This window comes from Mchenga conophoros, linkage group LG4 (assembly GCF_057382185.1).
Source record: "Mchenga conophoros isolate Kocher_MC1m ecotype Shallow Benthic linkage group LG4, M_conophoros_male_GT1.1, whole genome shotgun sequence".
NCBI classification, from domain to species: domain Eukaryota; kingdom Metazoa; phylum Chordata; class Actinopteri; order Cichliformes; family Cichlidae; genus Mchenga; species Mchenga conophoros.
In genome coordinates, this window is record NC_140529.1 from 32,426,641 (window position 1) to 32,446,681 (window position 20,041).

At 41.2% G+C, this 20,041-nt stretch overlaps 2 protein-coding genes across 5 annotated transcripts; both read left to right on the plus strand.

Moving 5' to 3' along the window:
* Nucleotides 1-47: 47 nt before the first annotated feature.
* Nucleotides 48-4,361, plus strand: phospho1 (phosphoethanolamine/phosphocholine phosphatase 1). Of its 4 annotated transcripts, none has more exons than XM_085271863.1 (3): nt 48-1,887; nt 2,234-2,307; nt 2,633-4,361. In XM_085271863.1, exon 3 carries the CDS (start codon nt 2,746-2,748, stop codon nt 3,598-3,600), a length of 855 nt encoding a protein of 284 aa, XP_085127989.1. In that variant the 5' UTR covers nt 48-1,887; nt 2,234-2,307; nt 2,633-2,745; the 3' UTR covers nt 3,601-4,361. The 4 variants fall into 4 exon arrangements, with proteins under 4 accessions (XP_085127989.1, XP_085127993.1, XP_085127990.1 ...); XM_085271867.1 differs by having other exon boundaries at nt 50-1,887; nt 2,795-4,361; XM_085271864.1 differs by lacking the exon at nt 48-1,887 and adding an exon at nt 1,926-2,047.
* Nucleotides 4,362-5,215: 854 nt separating this feature from the next.
* On the plus strand, nt 5,216-19,692 carry eftud2 (elongation factor Tu GTP binding domain containing 2). Its single transcript, XM_085271870.1, has 28 exons — nt 5,216-5,370; nt 6,041-6,156; nt 6,254-6,416; nt 7,005-7,083; nt 7,236-7,311; nt 7,529-7,594; nt 7,694-7,729; nt 7,889-7,979; nt 8,107-8,189; nt 8,310-8,476; nt 8,819-8,943; nt 9,568-9,631; nt 9,722-9,812; nt 9,960-10,095; nt 10,348-10,475; nt 10,720-10,913; nt 10,997-11,108; nt 11,204-11,344; nt 11,549-11,650; nt 11,986-12,068; nt 12,355-12,441; nt 14,669-14,795; nt 15,992-16,079; nt 16,265-16,383; nt 16,702-16,796; nt 16,913-17,066; nt 19,107-19,214; nt 19,317-19,692. The coding sequence occupies exons 2-28, from the start codon at nt 6,052-6,054 to the stop codon at nt 19,410-19,412; spliced, it is 2,916 nt and encodes a 971-aa protein (XP_085127996.1). The 5' UTR covers nt 5,216-5,370; nt 6,041-6,051; the 3' UTR covers nt 19,413-19,692.
* Nucleotides 19,693-20,041: the final 349 nt, after the last annotated feature.

A 20,041-nucleotide genomic window follows, 5' to 3' on the forward strand; every position in this document is an offset into this window, starting at 1 on the left:
GGGGGGGGAAAGTTGGGCCTTTTTTGATAATGTACATTTAACTGACTGCTAACTTTAAAAGTAAAAACAAGTAGCCATGATTATTACATCTGAGTTTGTTTGTTTTGCTTTGCTGGATGCAGATGGTTATGAAATGCAGCAGGTCTGTTTAACTTTCATACCTTACTTTCCTGAAAAGTGTAGCTTGCTGCCACTGCGGCTCTTACTCTACTATTTTTAGGTTCACTGGGTTCTTGGCACAACATGTTACCTAACAATGGCTGCGGGCTACACGTGACCCTCAGGGTTCAACAACAGCTTTGCTTTGCTGCGCATTTATTTGACAAGAGAAGTTTTAGATCCTCTTCTTTGTGAGCACTTCCTGTTCACTTTAAAGTCACAGCAGGCTTTATTGTATTTGAGGGCAGTGATCTTGACAGTCAAGTACCCACATTGTACCTCTTAGATATGCAAATGCACCTTGAGGCCATATAACTACTTACATAGATTACAAGAGTGTGTTTAAAATTGACTTCTTGGATATCTCTTGTTGCATCTCAGCCAGGTTTATTCATGCATTAACAGCGTGCACCTCCACTGATGTCACATTAAGGCATTTATTGTTGCTAGAATACCTCCTAAAATGCTGTGTATCCTCCATCACCATAGGAGGTTTTAAGTGGTGCACCAATGAGTCACATAATCCTATAAGGTAGCAGAGCGGGCTGATGGGTAGAGAAAAGTGTGAGTGACTCACTGTTGGTGAGTGGGTGGTCAGGTACCAAGGCTCACTCCATGAGCAGGGGAGATAATAACACACAGTCTGTACATCTCCATTCCCATTTGGGCTTCAAAATAGTCGGCCTCCCCAGCTGTTAGTCATTACGCCTTGCGGTGTTGAGGAGGGAGGAGGCCCCCCCTCCGTCTGTCAGCAGGCAGATAAAGAGAGGAGGGCTTCATGCCATGTTTTTGTAGGCAAGTGTGCACCGCTCTGAAACTTGCAGTGCGGTTCATTAATCAGTATACTTGCAGGGTTTTATCTAGACTGCTGTCTCGTGGAGAAACAAGCAGGCAACACAAACTCCCTTGCTGCGATGCTAATGTTTCCCTGTAGTTAATAAACGAAAACACAACACTGCTCTCAGATGTGAAATGATTTCGTTCCAGTCATCCTCACAAATGTCTCGCATGTGGTACTTTGCCCCCGTTCCCTGTGCCGCCTTTGCAACAGAGTATTTATTGGCCGGAAATCCAGATCATCCTGGATGAGGGAAGGTGCTTGTTCTCTTTGTAAGAACATGAGAGAGCATTAAAACTGTTCTGTTTTAAGTGAATGTGGCTGAGTTACTTTAGCAAATTCAGATGAGATGGGGTTATTCAGATGTTATCCCTGATTCTCCACTCCAAATTGGAATTACACAAAGACGTATAAATGGGAAAACTTGAGAGCTAGACCTTGTCCCATTGACCTCCCACTGCTACCAGAAGTGCTTATTCTCCACAACTTTTCTTTTTTTTCGGTAAATGCTCCATTGTGTGGATGTGGCTATGCCACGTTTGGAGCCATGTATAAATACTAATGGGCTACATTTACGAGACTGGCGCACATTTCTTCTATGGTTATATTCAAGGAACGGACTATTTACTCTCGATGGGTTTTTCTTCTTCCTTTCTCCCTCCCCCTACTCCCACAATCCCCTCCCCCCTCCACCTTTTTATATCGTGAACGCGCGCAATAGGCTGCTATTAAATGGGCGGACTCGGAGGCGCGGTCACGTTCAGAGCGGCTCCGGTGGGTTTGAGTGGCACATAAAAGTGCGCGAGCCACCGGCCGACCGGCGGAACTCTACCTCTCCTCTATGAGACCGGATCGGAGCTGACTGACACCGGGGATCGGAACCAGAGCCGGTGACTCATCTGTTATTATTATTAGTAGTAGTAGTAGTATTTTAAACCTCAATCCAGCGCACATCGCCTTGACTGCATGATGTTTGTGCTGCTGTTATGTAAAACAAAACCCTTCTAGATTAGCAGCTTGATAAGTAGCCATGGCTTTTCTTACTAATCAGTAAGCTTTTTTATTATTATTATTATTTAAAGAAAAGTCTAAAATCCCTATTAATAGTTGTTTTGTTTTTTTTATGTGTGCTTTATGAGCTCTCTGACCTTTTTTCGGCATTTGTCTGCCTTTTAAGTTTGTCCCGTACTGCGTTTCCACTGATTCAGCATTCATTGTATTTTTCTTCCCATAAAGGAACAAACCAGCTACAGTTTGAAGTCAACTGGTTTGATCTGGACATCCACTGTAGACATCCGGGAAAATCCAAGGTAAGCACACGTCCTGTGAAAAAGTTGAATAGGGCTGACCTGCCCGGATATGTAATCTGTAGCTTATCGTTTTGCTTGCTGCATAAGTGAGTCTTACCTTGTTTTTCGCTCTTCTACACAATACTTGACCCCCCCCTCCACAAATCCATAATTTGCTGCCGCCTCTTGTCTGACACAGTTGTTGGTTGGCTGCTTTATATTATATTTATAGATTTTTTTTCGTGCCTTTTCATTGAAATTATATTATTGCTATGAAATCTATATTTGACTTCTTTGCCTCCACCCAAACCCCCACACCCTCCTTTATTGCATTGATGTTTCCCAGAAGGTCACCCTCCACCTCACCGCGGCCCATTGCGTGGGATGCTGGAGAGCAGAAGAGCGGGGGTGGAGATTTGATGCCACTTGGCAATATTAAAAGTTGTGGCGTAGTAAATCATGGGGGATTCAATCTTCAACTGCTGTTATGTCCCACCCCATCCCCCAGGCGAGGAGGAACCCCAGAGACCCAGGCGCTCAGAGATCATGGCCTCCCACCCAGCTCACATCTCCCCTGACAAGCGCTTCCTGATCTTCTTTGACTTCGACGAGACCATCGTGGATGAAACCAGCGATGACATGGTCGTGCAGGCCGTCCCGGGTCAGCACCTCCCCGGGTGGCTGACGGACACTTATCAGCCCGGCCGCTACAACGAATACATGCAGCGGGTGCTGGCCTACCTGGCGGAGCAGGGGGTCACTGAGAGCGACATACGCAGCGTCATGGAGAAGATACCGGCCACACCCGGCATGCTCACCCTCTTCCAGTTCCTCCGCAACCGGCCCGCGAAGGACTTTGAGGTGATACTGGTGTCCGACGCCAACACTTACTTCATAGAGTGCTGGCTCCGGCGCGTCGGGGCCCGCCAGCTGTTCCACCGGATCTTTTCGAACCCCGCGACCTTCAACAAGGACGGGCGGCTGGTGCTGCGGCCCTTCCACTCTCACGACTGCCCCCGGTGCCCAGACAACATGTGCAAGCAGGTGATCGTCAAGGACTACGTGGCCCGCAGGACGCAGGAGCGGGGGCGCCCGTACCAGAGAATCTTCTACGTCGGGGACGGAGCTAATGACTTCTGCCCCGCGCTCTCCCTCGGTCCCCGCGACGTGGCCTTCCCGCGGAGGGACTTCCCCATGCACCGGCTGATCACCGAGACCCACGAAGCCCAGCCAGGGGAGTTCAAGGCTGTCACGGTGCCTTGGGTGAGCGCGGAGGATGTGGTGCAGCGGCTCCGGAAACTGGTGGCAGATTAAAGGGCCACACACTTAGAGAGTGTAACACAGAGGGGGGGTAATCAAGGGGCCAGCTGACACTTTAAGTCATATTCTCAGGTAAAATATTCCCAGAAATTGTTGTGCACGGCAATAAGATATTTGTACCATCTGCAAGGGTCATTGTGTCTATCTGGCAACCAAGACGTGCCTCAGTCCAGAATCTCACGTTTTTGTTCCCCAGCCCTGAAATAGAAACCCGGTTTAATCATTAGACATCAAGACCTCAGCTGTTACCCAAAGTGGGGAATCAAATGTAATGATATAAGCATATTACAGCATATTTCAGTATAACTATAAAGTTTGAGAGCATCTGATTAAATATCCTTCAGTGTGGAACATGGAGTGATCGTAAATGTTAAAGTGGGTCAGTGGTGTGAGGAATCACTGCAGCAGTCAATAAAAATCTTATAAATAACATGACAAACATATCAACCAACTGACTTGAGTGCTCCCGAATAGCAGTTATAACTGTTTTATTACAAACTGCACATTTTTGAATATGCAACATTAAATCCATTAAATAAAATTCAGACTTACACTGCCATGTGATGGCAAAGGGCATTGAAACTGACCAAACAGTATTTTCTACGTTCCCCAGACACTACCTTCTGTCTAATTGAGAACTGTATGAATGACCGTGTATCAAGAGTGTGTGTTTATGTTTATCAGTCTGTCTTTATTGTGTAGGCTTCGCCTACTGAAACTATCAACACCAGCAGGAATAAAGCCATCGACTGAAACTGTGTCTGTGCACTTTTTATTACATTGCCAGAATCCACGAGCAGCAGCGAACGCCCCCCATATCGTTCATAACGGCGGGACATAGTGTCACATTTTCTGTTGCAACGCTGACAACTGCTAGGATATCCCTCGTCTGAAATTTTTAGACTGCTTTAACTCCCATCACAAACTCACACGCACCCACAATTTGCATGCCATAACAATTACAAAGTCATTTGAAAGAGACTGCAATTAAAAACGGGCTTGAAATGACACCTGAAAGCTACATTAAAACACAAACCAATGATTTTTTTTTTCCAGAATGACGTCTTATACGTTGATATTTGTTTAAAAAAAGTATTTTCATCCTTTATTAGAAGGCATGCCTGACTTTTAGTGTATAAAAATATTACAAAATGTCTTTACTTTCATCTCCTTTATCTCCTCACGAGCATATTCATTGCTGTCTAGTGTCCTCTTGTGGCTAAAGGGTGTAACTGCATACGCGATGTTGTGAAGGTCTTCATTCAGGTCACCGATTAAGATTTATGTCTACAACACGGTAACGTTTACATTTTCCGAGTCTTTCGGCTAATATATTCTAAAAGCAGTTATCAAAATAACTCTAAAAATAGAGGAAGTTGTATTTGCATATGAGGATCACCTGAGGGCAACAATTGCACACGGACGTCAGTGAAGATATAAAAAAATAAAAACAAATCATTACATAAATGCTCTGTGAGTACACACGTTTTATTTTGCAGCAAGTGTCATTTGTGGATGGTGAAGCGATTTAGCAATGAACCCTTCGTTTTGAAAACGTGTGCAGTAGTGGCTTTGTAGCCCAAATGGGGGAAGTAGTGAGCTTTGACATTCATTGTTAACCGCCTTCATATTAAACAGCCGAAGAAGAAAACCGGAAGCGTCTGGTGCGCATGGCGCTCTTTGAATAATATTTTCTCCTCTGCTTATAAACACAACTCTCGGTTTGCTCGAAATCGATAATTAAGTTATTCCCACAGGATACAGGTACGTGTATTTAGCAGCATGCAGCACTGAGTTATCTTTAACTAAAATCTCTGAACAACAACAACGTAACTCAAACGTCGCTTTCAAGCCATTCATTTCTGTGCTTGTTAGCCGGCTAGCACGGTCGTCTTAGGATCGCTAGTGCAGTAATAGAAGAGCTGCTTATGTCAAACGGAAACGTCTTAGTCAAGATGCATTTTCTGTGCTGATTATCTGTGGACCGAAAACTCGAGTGAACTTGATAAAAGTACCTGAACTGCGACCCTGCATGCTATGCAGCGGTTAGCGTTAGCATTCGCTTTAGCGGTGACTTACAGTGACATATACTTTCTCATGAATGTTAACCGCCACTGGCAGACAGAAAACAAGCTAAAGCTAACTTATATTAAAAGTACATTTCATTTTCCAGTGAAGCATTAAAGTGAAGAAGTTACTGATGTGTTATTGATGACTCAGTGACACGTTGCGTTTTGGCTAACTTTAAACAGCAATAAGATACGTTATACATTTTAAATATCTCGTCTTTTCCCCCTCTCATATATATATATATATATATATATATATTTCTGCTGAAACGTTATGCGTTTTGTATGCTACAGTGGATCGTATTTATTAAATTAACTTTGCCACCAGATTCACTTGCTCATTGATATATCAACCCCTCATTTAGTTCTCTGCGATATGGAGGCTGATTTGTATGACGAGTTTGGGAACTACATCGGTCCAGAGCTGGACTCTGACGACGATGATGATGACCTGGATGCAGAGGACAGAGACGTCGACGAGGTATGCTTAACACTCAAGAACCAGCAGTAATTACCAGGTAGTACCGAAGTTCGTGTTTGCAGTGTATACATGAGTTTGTGGTATTTACAATTTGCAGGGTGATGAAGATGACGAGGATGAGCCAGCGGATGCTGATGATGATGTCCCTGGCATGGAGGTGGTCCTGCATGAGGACAAGAAGTACTATCCTACAGCAGAGGAGGTCTATGGGCCTGAAGTGGAAACTATTGTACAGGAGGAAGATACACAACCACTTACAGGTAGGGCTGCTTAAATTGATCTAAAGATGGAAAAAAAAAACCTTGTTGACCAAAATCCAAGGTTTCTACATACAGAAAAGAGGTTTTTGCCTTCTCTCAACAGAAAATTACCAGCACCATGACTAACATTATTATAAATGTAAAGTCGGCATTATTTTAAAAATGGGCTTTAATTTAGTCAAAAATAAAAAAAATGATAGGAAAATGCTTAGACTTCTGTCAAGTAACAGATGCTCATGGCTTTAACTTTATGAGGACCAATCATGCTTACATGTGTAGTCACTAACGAGAAACCCCGAAGGTCTTGTCATCTTGGTCGAGCTGAACTTAACAGTGAATTTGGGTTTGTTAGGAAGCAGCATAAGTGGAAGAACATAGATGGATGAAAACAGGCGCAATAGTACACTGGGCAAAATTAAAGGAAAATGTAAATGTTTTGAAAACCCACAGATTCCCTCTCTGTATTTTCAGATACATTTTAACAGTAGACTGGATTTTTCTGTACTGTAAACATAGTCAAGGAGTGCAGTCTTAAAAATGCTTCTTTTCATAATCCTGTACACAATATTGTCTTTTTACTCCTTCCAGAGCCGATCATCAAGCCTGTGAAGAACAAGCAGTTCACCCTGATGGAACAGGAGTTGCCTGCCACAGTTTACGATATGGAGTAAGAAATTTTCAAGTGTTTCGTTGCATCTGAAAATGCAATTCAGCGTTTCACAGACTGATCTCGTGTAATATTCTTTACACATTAGTCCATCTACATGCATTTACAGTGTGTCTTTAGCAAGCAGCATTAACCCTCTTCTCCCTCGCCAGATTTCTCGCAGATCTGATGGACGGGCCAGAGCTGATTCGTAACGTCACCCTCTGCGGTCACCTTCACCACGGCAAGGTTAGAGTCTGCCTTATTCCTGCTCCGGGCTCAGGCTTCTTTAAATATGCTCTTCCAGTCGTGGTCCTCCTCCAGCATGTAGCCAAGAGAACATGTGTTCCTAAGATGAAAAATTGAACAGATTTGGAACATTTTGGAGCATATGCTAATAACATGGCTGCACTTTAGAGCCATCTGTGGCTCACGGGAATCTAATGAATGTGTTTATTCCATTCAGACCTGTTTTGTGGATTGCCTGATTGAGCAGACACACCCAGAAATCAGGAAGAGAGATGATGTGGATGTGAGTGTTGTGTACAATAATTCAAAATGTTTGCAGTCTGTTATACATAAATTCTGTATATGACAGCTGAGACCAACATGATCTGTTTTACTTTTTCAGCTCCGGTACACAGACATCCTCTTTACCGAACAAGAGGTGAGTGGCTTGGTTTAACTGCTGTAATGCTACATAGCATTCATTACTAAATAATTCTATCAATATTTATAAGTATCCAGAGTCTATTTAGCCTGAATATCTTCTTTAGAAGACTGTATTGATGTTTTCCTTGCTTTTGCCTGATCCATGTTTTTATAGAGAGGGGTTGGCATCAAAAGTACCCCTGTCACAATGGTCCTGCCTGACTCCAGAGGAAAATCCTACCTTTTCAATATAATGGATACACCAGGTATTGTATTCACACTGGATCCTTTAGTTGTTAGATGCATATTTTGAGGTTTTATAGAATGAGCTAAAAGTTGCTGACAAAAAACATAAAAACTAACAAGTCTACTTTTGTGCTTGTCCTCCCATAGGCCACGTGAATTTCTCTGACGAGGTCACATCTAGCATCCGCCTCTCAGATGGCGTTGTCCTCTTCATAGATGCAGCAGAAGGAGTGAGTCAACTCCTATTTGCGGTTCTCCCAAACCAACACCATCTATATCTTTTTATGTCATTATACGTGTGTTCTTCAGCTGCCCATAGATCTCACAGATATTTGTGTATCTCTGCCCAGGTGATGCTGAACACAGAGCGTCTCATCAAGCATGCAGTTCAGGAGCGAATGGCGATCACCATCTGCATCAACAAGGTTGATCGTCTCATTCTGGAGCTCAAACTGCCGCCCACAGATGCTTATTATAAACTTCGCCACATTGTAGATGAGGTCAATGGTTTGCTGAGGTAATACTGGGAACCCCTCGCTAACAGTGTCTGAAGTGTTTTATGTGATTTTTTTTTCCCCCCCAAAGGAAATTACCATAAAAATATTTGTTAATAATAAATATTATTGTCTTGGTGTATGTTAAGTTACTACGTTTAAATATTTTCTAATATGATATCTTGGTGGTATGAGGTAGTGTGAAGCTTGCTAGCACTGCACTGCTGACAATAGCAGGATTCTTTATTTTGTCAGGCGGTAAACATGGTCGCAGCAAGAATTTCTTTTAAAGGAAAGCCACATTAATCTGGAACTGACCACCCAGTGACACTGGTTGCTGATTGGCTATTTCTCTTCCCTCTCAGCACATATTCTACAGATGAGAACTTGGTGGTGTCTCCTCTCCTTGGAAATGTCTGCTTTGCCAGCTCTCAGTACAGCATCTGTTTCACCCTGGGGTCCTTTGCAAAGATCTACTCAGATACCTATGGTGAGATGACTTTTGGGCTTATAAAGTAGTGAAATCAGTGCTTCACTACAGCAGTATTAATATATTGCTGTTTTTAACCATAAAGCTTTGTCTGAATATAGAACCATGTGTATTTCTGCTATTTTGACCCAATTTAATTCATTTAAAACATGTAAATGCATAAGAAACATGGCATCCTTATACAGTTTATCTATTTCAGTTTTTATGTGTTGTTTATGTTTTGTTAAATGAACCTTTTTTGTTTACATAGCATAGTTGATGGATTAAATAATTTCTGGTTTCTAAAGTACATTCGATAAGCTAAAACCATAAGATTACAAAATACTCTGAAGTTAGGGGGCTTTTAGGTTGTAAATCTAACAAGTGCTTATGGCTTTTACTGAAAGCTGATGTATAATATATCGTTTTGATATTTTTCTGTCTTGAAAAATAATCTTAACACACGTGATTTTGATTTTTAAAATGGTTCAGGAAGCCTGAAAAACAAATGTCAGAACTGAAGAATCTTAGTTCAGTCTGGGGGCTTCAAAGCTTCGACTTTCATGTGACCAGCCCTACAAAAAGCCATGACTTTATTTCATACACTGCACAGTATCCTCTTACCCTTTCTCTCTCTGTTTGTAGGTGACATCAACTATAATGAGTTTGCCAAGAGGCTCTGGGGAGATATTTATTTCAACCCCAAAACGTGAGTAGCTAATGTGGATACGCAGCTACGCTCTTAATACACCATTACTATTATTACTACTACAGCAGTTTTCTCCTCTTCCTAATTCAGTCGCAAGTTCACGAAAAAAGCTCCCAGTAGTAACTCCCAGCGCAGCTTTGTGGAATTTGTTCTGGAGCCTCTCTACAAGATCCTCTCACAGGTTCGATGCATTTAACGTCTTATTTATTTATTTATTTTTTTAACATATGCACAACCAGGTAGCTCGGTACATTCTGGCTGCAGGAAGGGTGGGATGAACTCGCAAAGCTCTGTGTGTAATCCTTACCTAAATCCTCTTTGTGCCTAGGTGGTTGGAGATGTGGACACGTCTCTCCCTCGAGTTTTGGATGAGCTTGGTATCCATCTGACTAAGGAGGAGCTGAAGCTGAACATTAGACCCTTGCTGAGGCTCGTCTGTAATCGCTTCTTTGGAGAGTTCACTGGTATTGCCCGATTTATTTATTTTGTTTTGTTTATATATATATATATTATTATTTCTTTCTTTTTTCAACTTAAAATACTATACAGGCTTGTATGCTTGGCTGCGTAATCAATAAAGTAGTAATAATACTATAGACTATTAGCTTGTCTGTATTTTGTAGCTGTAATCTGTAGATTAATGGTCATTCTTTAGAAAATCTGAGTCTCATATCTCCAGTACATCAAATATTGAAATCTTGGCGCTTTTCTTGCAGGCTTTGTAGACATGTGCGTGCAACACATTCCTTCACCACAAGAGGGTGCTAGGAACAAGATCGAGCACACCTACACCGGAGGTCTTGACTCAGACTTGGGGGAAGTCATGGCAGAGTGTGATCCTGATGTAAGTTTAATGGAAGGTCAGGTTTGTTGTGTGCTGAGAAGATGCAGCAGTTAATTACTAAAGGTGGCAGTGTCCTTCCAGTGGAATTCTTTCAGGTCTGATGCAAAAAAAGTCAAAGGGCTCCTTGAATTGCTTGAAAAACACAAATTGTTAATTGATACCTTTACTAAAAGTTATGTTCCAGTGGTTAAAACTTTCCACTTCTTCATCATTCCTCTTATGTTCTCATGTCTGTCGTCCTCAGGGTCCTCTGATGTGCCACACCACTAAGATGTACAGTACAGAGGATGGCGTTCAGTTCCATGCTTTCGGTCGGGTGCTGAGTGGGACCATTCAGGCAGGTCAGCCCGTCAAGGTCTTGGGAGAGAACTACACACTTGAAGATGAGGAGGACTCTCAGGTCTGCACTGTGGGGCGTCTCTGGATTTCTGTGGCCAGGTATACTTTTAAAGCTTGAATTCTTTGTTTTGTCACAAATCAGGGATTGGTTATTAAAATTTCAGTTCATCCCACTATTTTAGGTATCAGATTGAAGTGAATCGAGTGCCCGCCGGCAACTGGGTTCTCATTGAGGGCTGTGACCAGCCGATCGTCAAGACCGCCACAATCACAGAGCCCAGAGGGAACGAAGAGGTGGGAGATCGGCAGAAAAATATGCCCAACGTCTTAGAAAAATAAAAAAAGAGTCAAATCCAGATTCTCATGTTTTTTTTAACTCTGCCTTTTAGGCTCAGATTTTTAGGCCGTTGAAGTTCAACACAGCATCAGTCATCAAGATCGCAGTGGAGCCAGTGAATCCATCAGAGCTGCCCAAAATGCTCGACGGACTGAGGAAGGTTAACAAGAGCTATCCTTCTCTCACCACAAAGGTATGACATCACACATATTTCAATAGTTTTCTTCTTTTCTTTTTTTTTTAAATAACAGCCTGAGCCTGTTATTTTAAAGTCAGTATGTTTTAAAAGATTTCAGTGTAGTTTTACCTTTGAAAGGACAAACATTGGAAGTGTCACTGCTCCAGACTGTAATCTAAACAACAGTTAAATGAATTGACTGGTGTGTTTGTCTTTCAGGTGGAGGAGTCTGGAGAGCATGTCATCCTGGGGACAGGAGAGCTTTACTTGGACTGCGTCATGCACGACTTGAGGAAGATGTACTCTGAAATCGACATTAAAGTAATTTTTCCTCCGCATTGCTTTACTAATGATGTACAACTTGTGGCATTTATTTCACGTCTCGTAATGACAACTTTAGGGACCACGAGAATTAGTAAGAAAATTTAAATGATGAGATTTAGTTTTTGCTGCAATTTCCCTGAAAGTTATTAGGCTGTAGCTGGAATGTTAGTCTGTTAAAGGGGAGGAAACGGTGTGTTATCCACTCCGCTGCCAACCCAGATGTGCTTTGATGTTTTTGAAGAAGTTTTTTATTTTGTGGTTTTTATTTACTTTTTTGGTAGAAAAATGAAACATTGCTTTCTATTTGTAATTTCGCTCCTCGTCCCCCTCAGGTTGCCGACCCTGTTGTGACTTTCTGTGAAACGGTTGTGGAGACATCGTCCCTGAAGTGCTTTGCTGAGACGCCTAATAAAAAGTACGTGTCGAGGGTAATATTTTTAGATCTTATCCAAACAAACAACAGCATGAGGGCAGTCTGGGATAGATTATTAATATAATTTAGAGCACCCGGCTCTAAAATAATTTTCTTTTTAAGTTTTAAAGTTTCAAATCTAATGCATGCTGTTTTGCAGTTTGTAGTGTTTGATGTTGAGAAGTTAAATATGTGCACTGTTCAGAGTGTTTCAGTCAGTCTTTCCCTTGAGCTGAGTGTCGCTCCAACCCATAATTAGTGATTGATAGATGTATGATATGATTGACAGGAATAAGATCACCATGATTGCCGAGCCCTTGGAGAAGGGGCTGGCCGAGGACATCGAGAATGAAGTAGTGCAGATATCTTGGAACAGGTAGGTGAAGACATTACTCTTATCCTCACACGTATAGAAGATAGAATGAACTAAAATTATGTAATTTACTTTTTTATTTTAGACGTGTTAATTTCTTCCTTTTCCTTCTAATATGATACCAGGGTTATAAAATACTTAATACTTCAGCGCCATCCTGACCAATATTTTATTTTCATTTATCTTATTGTAAAAGTCTACAGTCAAGCGGCGCTTCACAAATCTAAATAGTTTACAACATGGAAACTGCTGGCAACACTCAAGAAACAGAAACAGATCAAATTTAGATTTTCCAGAAAAGACCTAAAAAGGAAAGAAATGCCCAGTTGATTAATGGTTTGGGGGGTTTTTTATTTGTAAATGAAAGTAAAATGAACTCATGCCAGAATGGTGGGCACATAGAATGAAAAAGGAAGGAAAGAAAGGGTTCATGATCCAAACAATACCACATTATCTATCAAACGCAGTGAAGGCAGTGTTATGTTAGCGGAATGCATGGCATCCAGAGGCACTGGGTCACCGATTGCTACTGATTTTGTGACTGCAGCAAGAAGTAGCAAGATGTTTTTAAGTTATAGAACTATAGTTTCTGCTCACATTCAGTTAAATACTGCAAAACTAATTTGAACATTACAAGAAAAGATGCAGAAAAACGCATTGGAGCAGCTTTTTAAGGTAAAAGACATGCACGTGTTCTTAGATGGCTAACTCGGTCACCTGACCTCAATACGGCCGAGTATGATTTTGGTTTTTTTTTTGTATATATATTTTTATTGAAGGAAAAAAAAGGACTTGTTACAATAAGGTGCATTGCTATTATTTAGTCCCCCCCCCCCCCCCCCCCCCCAAAAAAAAAAACAAAGAGAGAGGAAAAAAAAGAAGAAGACTTTTTCTTAGTCCTTTTGTTTTACATTCAGATAGCGAAGAAATGAACTCGGTGGCTTGACAGTACATATTATGAAGTTGAGGGTCAACCTGACATTGTACGATACATGGGAGATACACCAATTCAGGGCTGGTCTTACCTAAATTCAGGGCGGATGGGGGACACAAAGCTAATCCATTTATTCCATATTTTGTAGAATTTGTCTTTTCGAATTTTTAAAAAGAATGTCAATTTTTCCATTTCAAATATTTCAAAAAACACATTAAACCAATCCTCAAGTGTTAGCGGAGTTGGATTTAACCACTTTCTGGTTATTGGTTTTTTGCTGGCCACTAATAGTGCTTGTAAGAGCTTTGTGTCCCCTCCCCGGACCGAGCCAGCAACCAAGCCCAAGTACAAATTTACAAATTTATCTTAAAAACCTCACACAGAGTTTTATGAATTCCCAGCCAGTAATTTTTTAAGTTAGGGCAGTCCCAAAAGATATAGTAATGATGTGCCTCTTCTGATCCACATCTTCTCCAGCATTCCGCTGTCCCATTTTTATATTTAGATCTATATATCTATTTATTTAGATTACTGAAGCCAAAACTAAAAGCACAAGGCCAGGAAAAGCATCTCAAGAGAGAGAACTATTTTTTTGTGCCAGACTTTATACAATCAATGCTGGTATTTTACATTAAGGTATTAAAAATAATCCATGCATTTAAAATTTGGACAAACATTTTACAGTTGGTTCTATTGGTTTGTCGATTTTTCTAGCGCTTGCACAAATGAAGGGACACTGTATTAACAAAAAAAACCTCAATGGTCAATGAAAGTCTATATTTTAGTCACATCTTAATTGCCTCTTATGTTTCTTTTTCTTTAAAATGTATTACTGGTATTCAAGACTATTGGGTGAAGGAAATGTGAAATACAAAAGCAGCTACTGTCACCAATATATCTATTTAAAGTGTATATAAACAACTTTCTGTATTTTAACATTAAGGCAATATGAAGAACAAACGTCTGTGCATTATGAATGTATGTCTTCATTTTTTTTTAAAATCCTCCATGCTATATTGATCAAGTCACTTACAGTAATTGAATCGTTCACTAAAAGCATGGATGAATTTCTTCCTCTCTCTGACATGATTACATGCATGAGTGTGTATGGTGCTCGAGAGAGGCTTCCAGTCAGTACATGTCTGAGCTCATTGGTACCCAGCAGAGCCAGCATGGGATACTCTTCCTCTTCCATTAACCCCTTTACCCCCCAGCGAGCCAATATCTTTAATGTTACACAGTTGCACAGTGGTGCAGCCCTCTTTTCAACTGGGCTCTGTTCTTTTCTCATGACAGGAAGAAGCTGGGAGAGTTTTTCCAGACCAAGTACGACTGGGATTTGCTGGCTGCCAGATCTATTTGGGCCTTCGGACCAGACACTACAGGACCAAACATTCTTGTAGACGACACACTGCCTTCTGAGGTGAGGTTTTAGGTGTGCGCCTGTTTGTCTATGCAAAGATTTAATGCTAGACGCTTTTTCCTACTTGAGCACAGACTCTTCAAAACAAAATAAAACTCTTTGACAGTTTAAAAAAGCATCCAAAAACATAACAGAAAATGGGGCTTTTAAAAGCACAAAATTCAAATTGTTTTTATGCAAAAGAATTTGTCATTTGAAAAGCTGAAACCCTGTGAGTATTTGGCAGTTTGACTTTTTTCAGTCTTGCCGAAATTCATGCATTAACAATAGAAACCCAGAGGAGCATACTTGCACCAAATCTCAAAATCCCCCATATTCATATGAACATCTGGATCTGAATTAGTTTGTGATACTTCAAGGTGATGACACTATTTCTTCACTTTTCAAATTAACATTTGTGTATATGAGACATATGGTCTCGTTTTTGCTCGATTCCAATTGGGAATTTCAATCACTTCTAAACTGGTCCAAGGTCCACATCTGGTTTAAAAAAAAAATCATGCAAATGAGCACAGTTTTTTGAGTAGCTTAGAGACCGACAAACTGAACCAATCAGAACTTGTTGGCAGTGCTCTTAAACCAGGGGTCTCAAACTCCAGTTCTCGAGAGCCGCTGTCCTGAAAACTTTTCCATGTGTCCCTGTTGCAACTCACCTGAATACAGTTAGCAGGTTATTAGCAAGACTCTATAGAACTTGACTGCATGCTGAGGTGGCAATTCAGCCATTTGATTCATGTTACAGCAGCTCATGAGTGAATGAACACGGTGCAATAAAAGAACTTTTGGAAGTACATTTTTCCAAACACTTACATTTACTTAAATTGACTTGAGTAGGGTTTGGGGTTGCCACTTAAGCATGCAGTCAAGTTTTGTTCTCTCTGAATGACCTAATTTATTCAGGTGTGTTGCAACAGGGACACATGGAAAACTTTCAGGACACTGGCCCTCGAGGACTGGAGTTTGAGATCCCTGCCTTAAACTATGCCGTTATATGAAATTTGTGACAGTAGTTTAGTTATCGATGATTCATTTTAATTTTTATTCTATAAGATCAAAAAAATACATTTCAAAGAAACAAAAGTTTAGAACATCCACTCTTGGCTAGCTGTGCTTAGTTTCTACCCGTCAAATCATACAAGGATATTGAACTGTCAAGGTTTTAGCCAATCCTCCATCAACTTGTGTTTCACCTACAGGTGGACAAAGCACTGCTTGGTTCAGTCAAAGACAGTATTGTGCAAGGCTTCCAGTGGGGCACCAGGGAAGGACCTCTGTGTGACGAACGTAAGTTCTCTCTTTGATCCCCGCACCACTGAAACACGCTGCTTCTATGGAGAAAATCTTTGTTTTGTTTGGATTGCATCTGGTGCTGGAATTTCCTCCTAACCTTGTAGAAACTGTACTCTGTCAAAATGTGCCTTTCCTCATCAGTGTTATTTAACCATAATCGTGTGTTTTGCTGCCTTCAGCCATCAGAAATGTCAAGTTCAAGATCCTGGACGCGGTCATAGCTCAGGAGCCTCTCCACAGAGGAGGAGGTCAGGTCATCCCAACAGCAAGGAGAGTGGTGTACTCTGCTTTCCTCATGGTGAGCTCATTCTTCCCCCGATCCCCATTCTTCTCATCTGCCATTAGCTTCTCCAGTTTTTCCTTTCACCTGCACTTTCTTTAATGTTCCATTACCTTGATTAGAGTATGGATCTTTGCTGATGTGCGGTCTTTTTAATTGCAGTGTGATAATATTTCTCTTTCATGATGTTGGCTTCTTTCCTCATCTTCTTTGGCTTGTATGCTGCTGTTTTCATAAATCTGTCAGTCAGCTGTACATGCCATTGCCGTATTTTTAATTTTTTTTTCTCCAGGCTTTTGTCCTTGCTTTTAATGTATACTGTCCCTTATGTCTCAGGCCACTCCGAGGTTGATGGAGCCATATTACTTTGTAGAGGTTCAGGCTCCAGCTGATTGTGTGTCTGCAGTTTACACAGTGCTGGCTCGAAGGAGGTTTGTCTGTTTTCATTATATATCGATGTAGGGTTTAGTGCAAAGCAGTGCAAATATTAGTAAATACAAATTCCTTCTGCTTTTTAATTATTGGTGTCGTGTTTGTCATTAATCAGGGGTCACGTCACCCAGGATGCACCAATTCCAGGCTCTCCGCTCTACACAATTAAGGCCTTCATCCCAGCCATCGACTCGTTCGGCTTTGAGACAGACCTTCGCACGCACACACAGGGTCAGGCCTTTGCTCTGTCTGTGTTCCACCACTGGCAGGTAAGATTTAAAGACATTAACTTGCTTTCCAGCTCATGTTTGTTCAGTAAAGTCAGTAACAACATCAGTGAAAATCCAGGTGGAAATGCTAAGAAAACGCAGACATTCAAGGAGCTTTGGAGACGTCTAGAGGTGTCAGACTTACACATGGAGTTTGGTATGCGCTGTACTTTAATACAAGTAAAGAAAAAGCTTAGATTCATTGAGAATGAAATAATGGCCAACCCTCACCTGCTTGCACCTGAGGAGCGGAATAAGATTTTATCAAAAGAGACAAAAAAAAACCACCCCAAAGATACGGTTAATTTGTGAATTTCATAGTGAATATTCACTAAACGACAGCGTGATTTTTGGTTCGTCTGCTGAAACCCATGCACTTACTTGCACGGACAAACTCTGACACCACATAAAATTATGGCAGCTTGTGCAGCAGAGTGACCCACGTCGTGCACATGTCTGCCACTCTGGTTAAAACGCTTTTGATGTGGAGTAGAGGGGAGTGTTGAGTCATTACGTTTTAAGTATAACGTGGCTGTCCGGGTATCTTTCTGCACATGTCTGACATGTGTTTGTGTCTGCACTCTGCAGAGCTGTGTCAGGGAAAATTAACTCTACTTAGTGTAGATTAATACTTTGCTGCTCTGAAATTAATCTGAAAGAAAAAAGGATTATCCTGGATGGAAATATTAAGTATTTTTATACTCCTAAGTTTTGTTTTATCCTCTTGAGGTGAAAATGAAAGTGTGACAAGAAGCTAGGCATGAATTATTTATTCATAAGCTTGTTGAAATACTGTAAAAAGATGTATTATAGGTACACTGATCCTTTGGGACATGAAAAATAAATGAAACCCACTGATGACAAATGCACACAGGGTTTTTTTTCCTCCCTCGTAACTTATTTCAGTCAACTTGTTAGGTTCCAAAGTATTGTGTGTAGTTTTTTTCCCTGAGAATATAAATTACCCTTCATGTTTTAGGGCAGTTACCAACTCAGATTTCCCCTGGGAAAATTCCTAATTTTATTTTCATTTTTAAAACTGCAGCAGAAATATTTTGATATTTTGCAATTATGTGAACCAGTGTGATGAATTATTTCCACTTAGCTCAGTTGTAGAGTGTTTGGAGAAACCCTCCCTCAAAAAACAAGGGAAGTCCCCCCCAGCAGACTTCCAAGATGAAGTACCAATCACCATGACCACCTATCCTTTAATGACTCTTCAAAAGGCAGCCTCTCTTTCTGTAACCGATACAATCAACAGTATGAATGTTCACTGCTGACTAGTCCTGCCAGCACATATAGATTCAGCTGTCCCAGATAATAAGAATATAGCACAGTGAGCTATGCTGTTTGCCACATTTAACTCAAGAGGCTATATTGTGCCTCCCTCATTAGTTTGATCATGTAGTGCCAGTATTGGCATGCTATCAGTGCGCTGCTGACTTATTCTTGTTCGAGGCTCCCATCCATCTGTTGATTAGGCTTCAGCCATGCTATTGATGATATTTTTCCCCTTTTCCTCTACTTTTAATCTCTCCTCGAGGCTGAGAAAGTCTTAGTTACTTGCCTCACACTACTTACTTCAGATTCAAGCTTTCCTCTTCTTCCTGGATTTAAGAACTGTATCACATCTCACTAAAAACTTTCAAAGGTTATCCAATGAGTTAGTGGATTTAATAAATTGTTTAAAAACCTTCAAACTAATTTCTTCTGACTCAACTTGTTAACAAGACGCTGATGCCATGTCGGTCACAGACGAAAAGAGTGACAGCACTTTCACGTTGCGCTTTCCATCATGTTGATGGACGCACCCCTGACTCAGTAACAAAGGGACAGACTTGCAACTGAATCAGATATTTAATGAAATGCCCACTCAGCTTGTTAATGCTCTGAGTTTGATGTGCTTCGCGTTGTCAGATTATTTCACAGATTGTGCACAGTTGAGTAAAAAGGGGAAGAATTGCCATGTTGACCAGTCACAGCTGCCATTTGCTCTTTCTCTCTTTATTTTTCACCATGACGATCGTGTTTGTCTTTCAGATTGTGCCCGGTGACCCTTTAGATAAGAGCATTGTGATCAGGCCCCTCGAGCCTCAGCCTGCCCCCCATCTAGCCAGAGAGTTCATGATCAAGACCCGAAGACGCAAAGTGAGCCTTTTGACCACTTGTTCATCGATACTTCTATAAAATGTGCTTGTAAATTGTCTTATTTTCTTTATGCTATCTAATTATTTTTTGGGTTCTCCGAAGGGCCTGAGCGAGGATGTGAGCATCAGCAAGTTCTTCGACGACCCTATGTTGTTGGAGCTGGCCAAACAAGACGTGGTGCTCAACTATCCCATGTGAGATCACAGCATTCACTGCAAACTCCAGCAACACCACCAAGACCTCTGCTGCTCAATGAACAGCAAATCCTGCTTGTTTTAGAAGTTATGGGGTATAATGTTGCTACACCTTACCCATTGCAGAGCAGCTGTAGTTGTCAAACATCGCAGAAGTTTGTTGCTTCATCAATCTCTTGTATTTTTATTTTTTATATGTACAAACTGTCATTGTTTTTGTAGAGGAAAAAGAGACATATGGTGTTCGATCTAGCGTATGTCTAAATAAAAGTTTGTAAGTCAAAGGTTGAGATGTCTGGTTCTTTCTAGTGCTGCAATCTTTTAACTTAATTTTACATTTCAAAGTCAACGTATGGGTGTATTGGATTTGAAACACCTGGATGGGAATCTTCAGTGTTTGTGTCTGTGGGTGAAAATGTTGCTTAGTTGGACTTTTTGCTGATGGCTTGAGTGAGCGGTGCGTGTCTGTCTGGAACTCAGTGTGGGCAGTGACTGATAGGTTGTGGGATGATTTGAGGCAGCCAGGAAGGAAGCAAAGGTTAGGGTCACATGACCAAATAAAAGGGGGAACAAAGGAATGATGGAGCATATCAAAGGAGACAGATGTCATTGGATTAAATGTTTGGTCTTCCT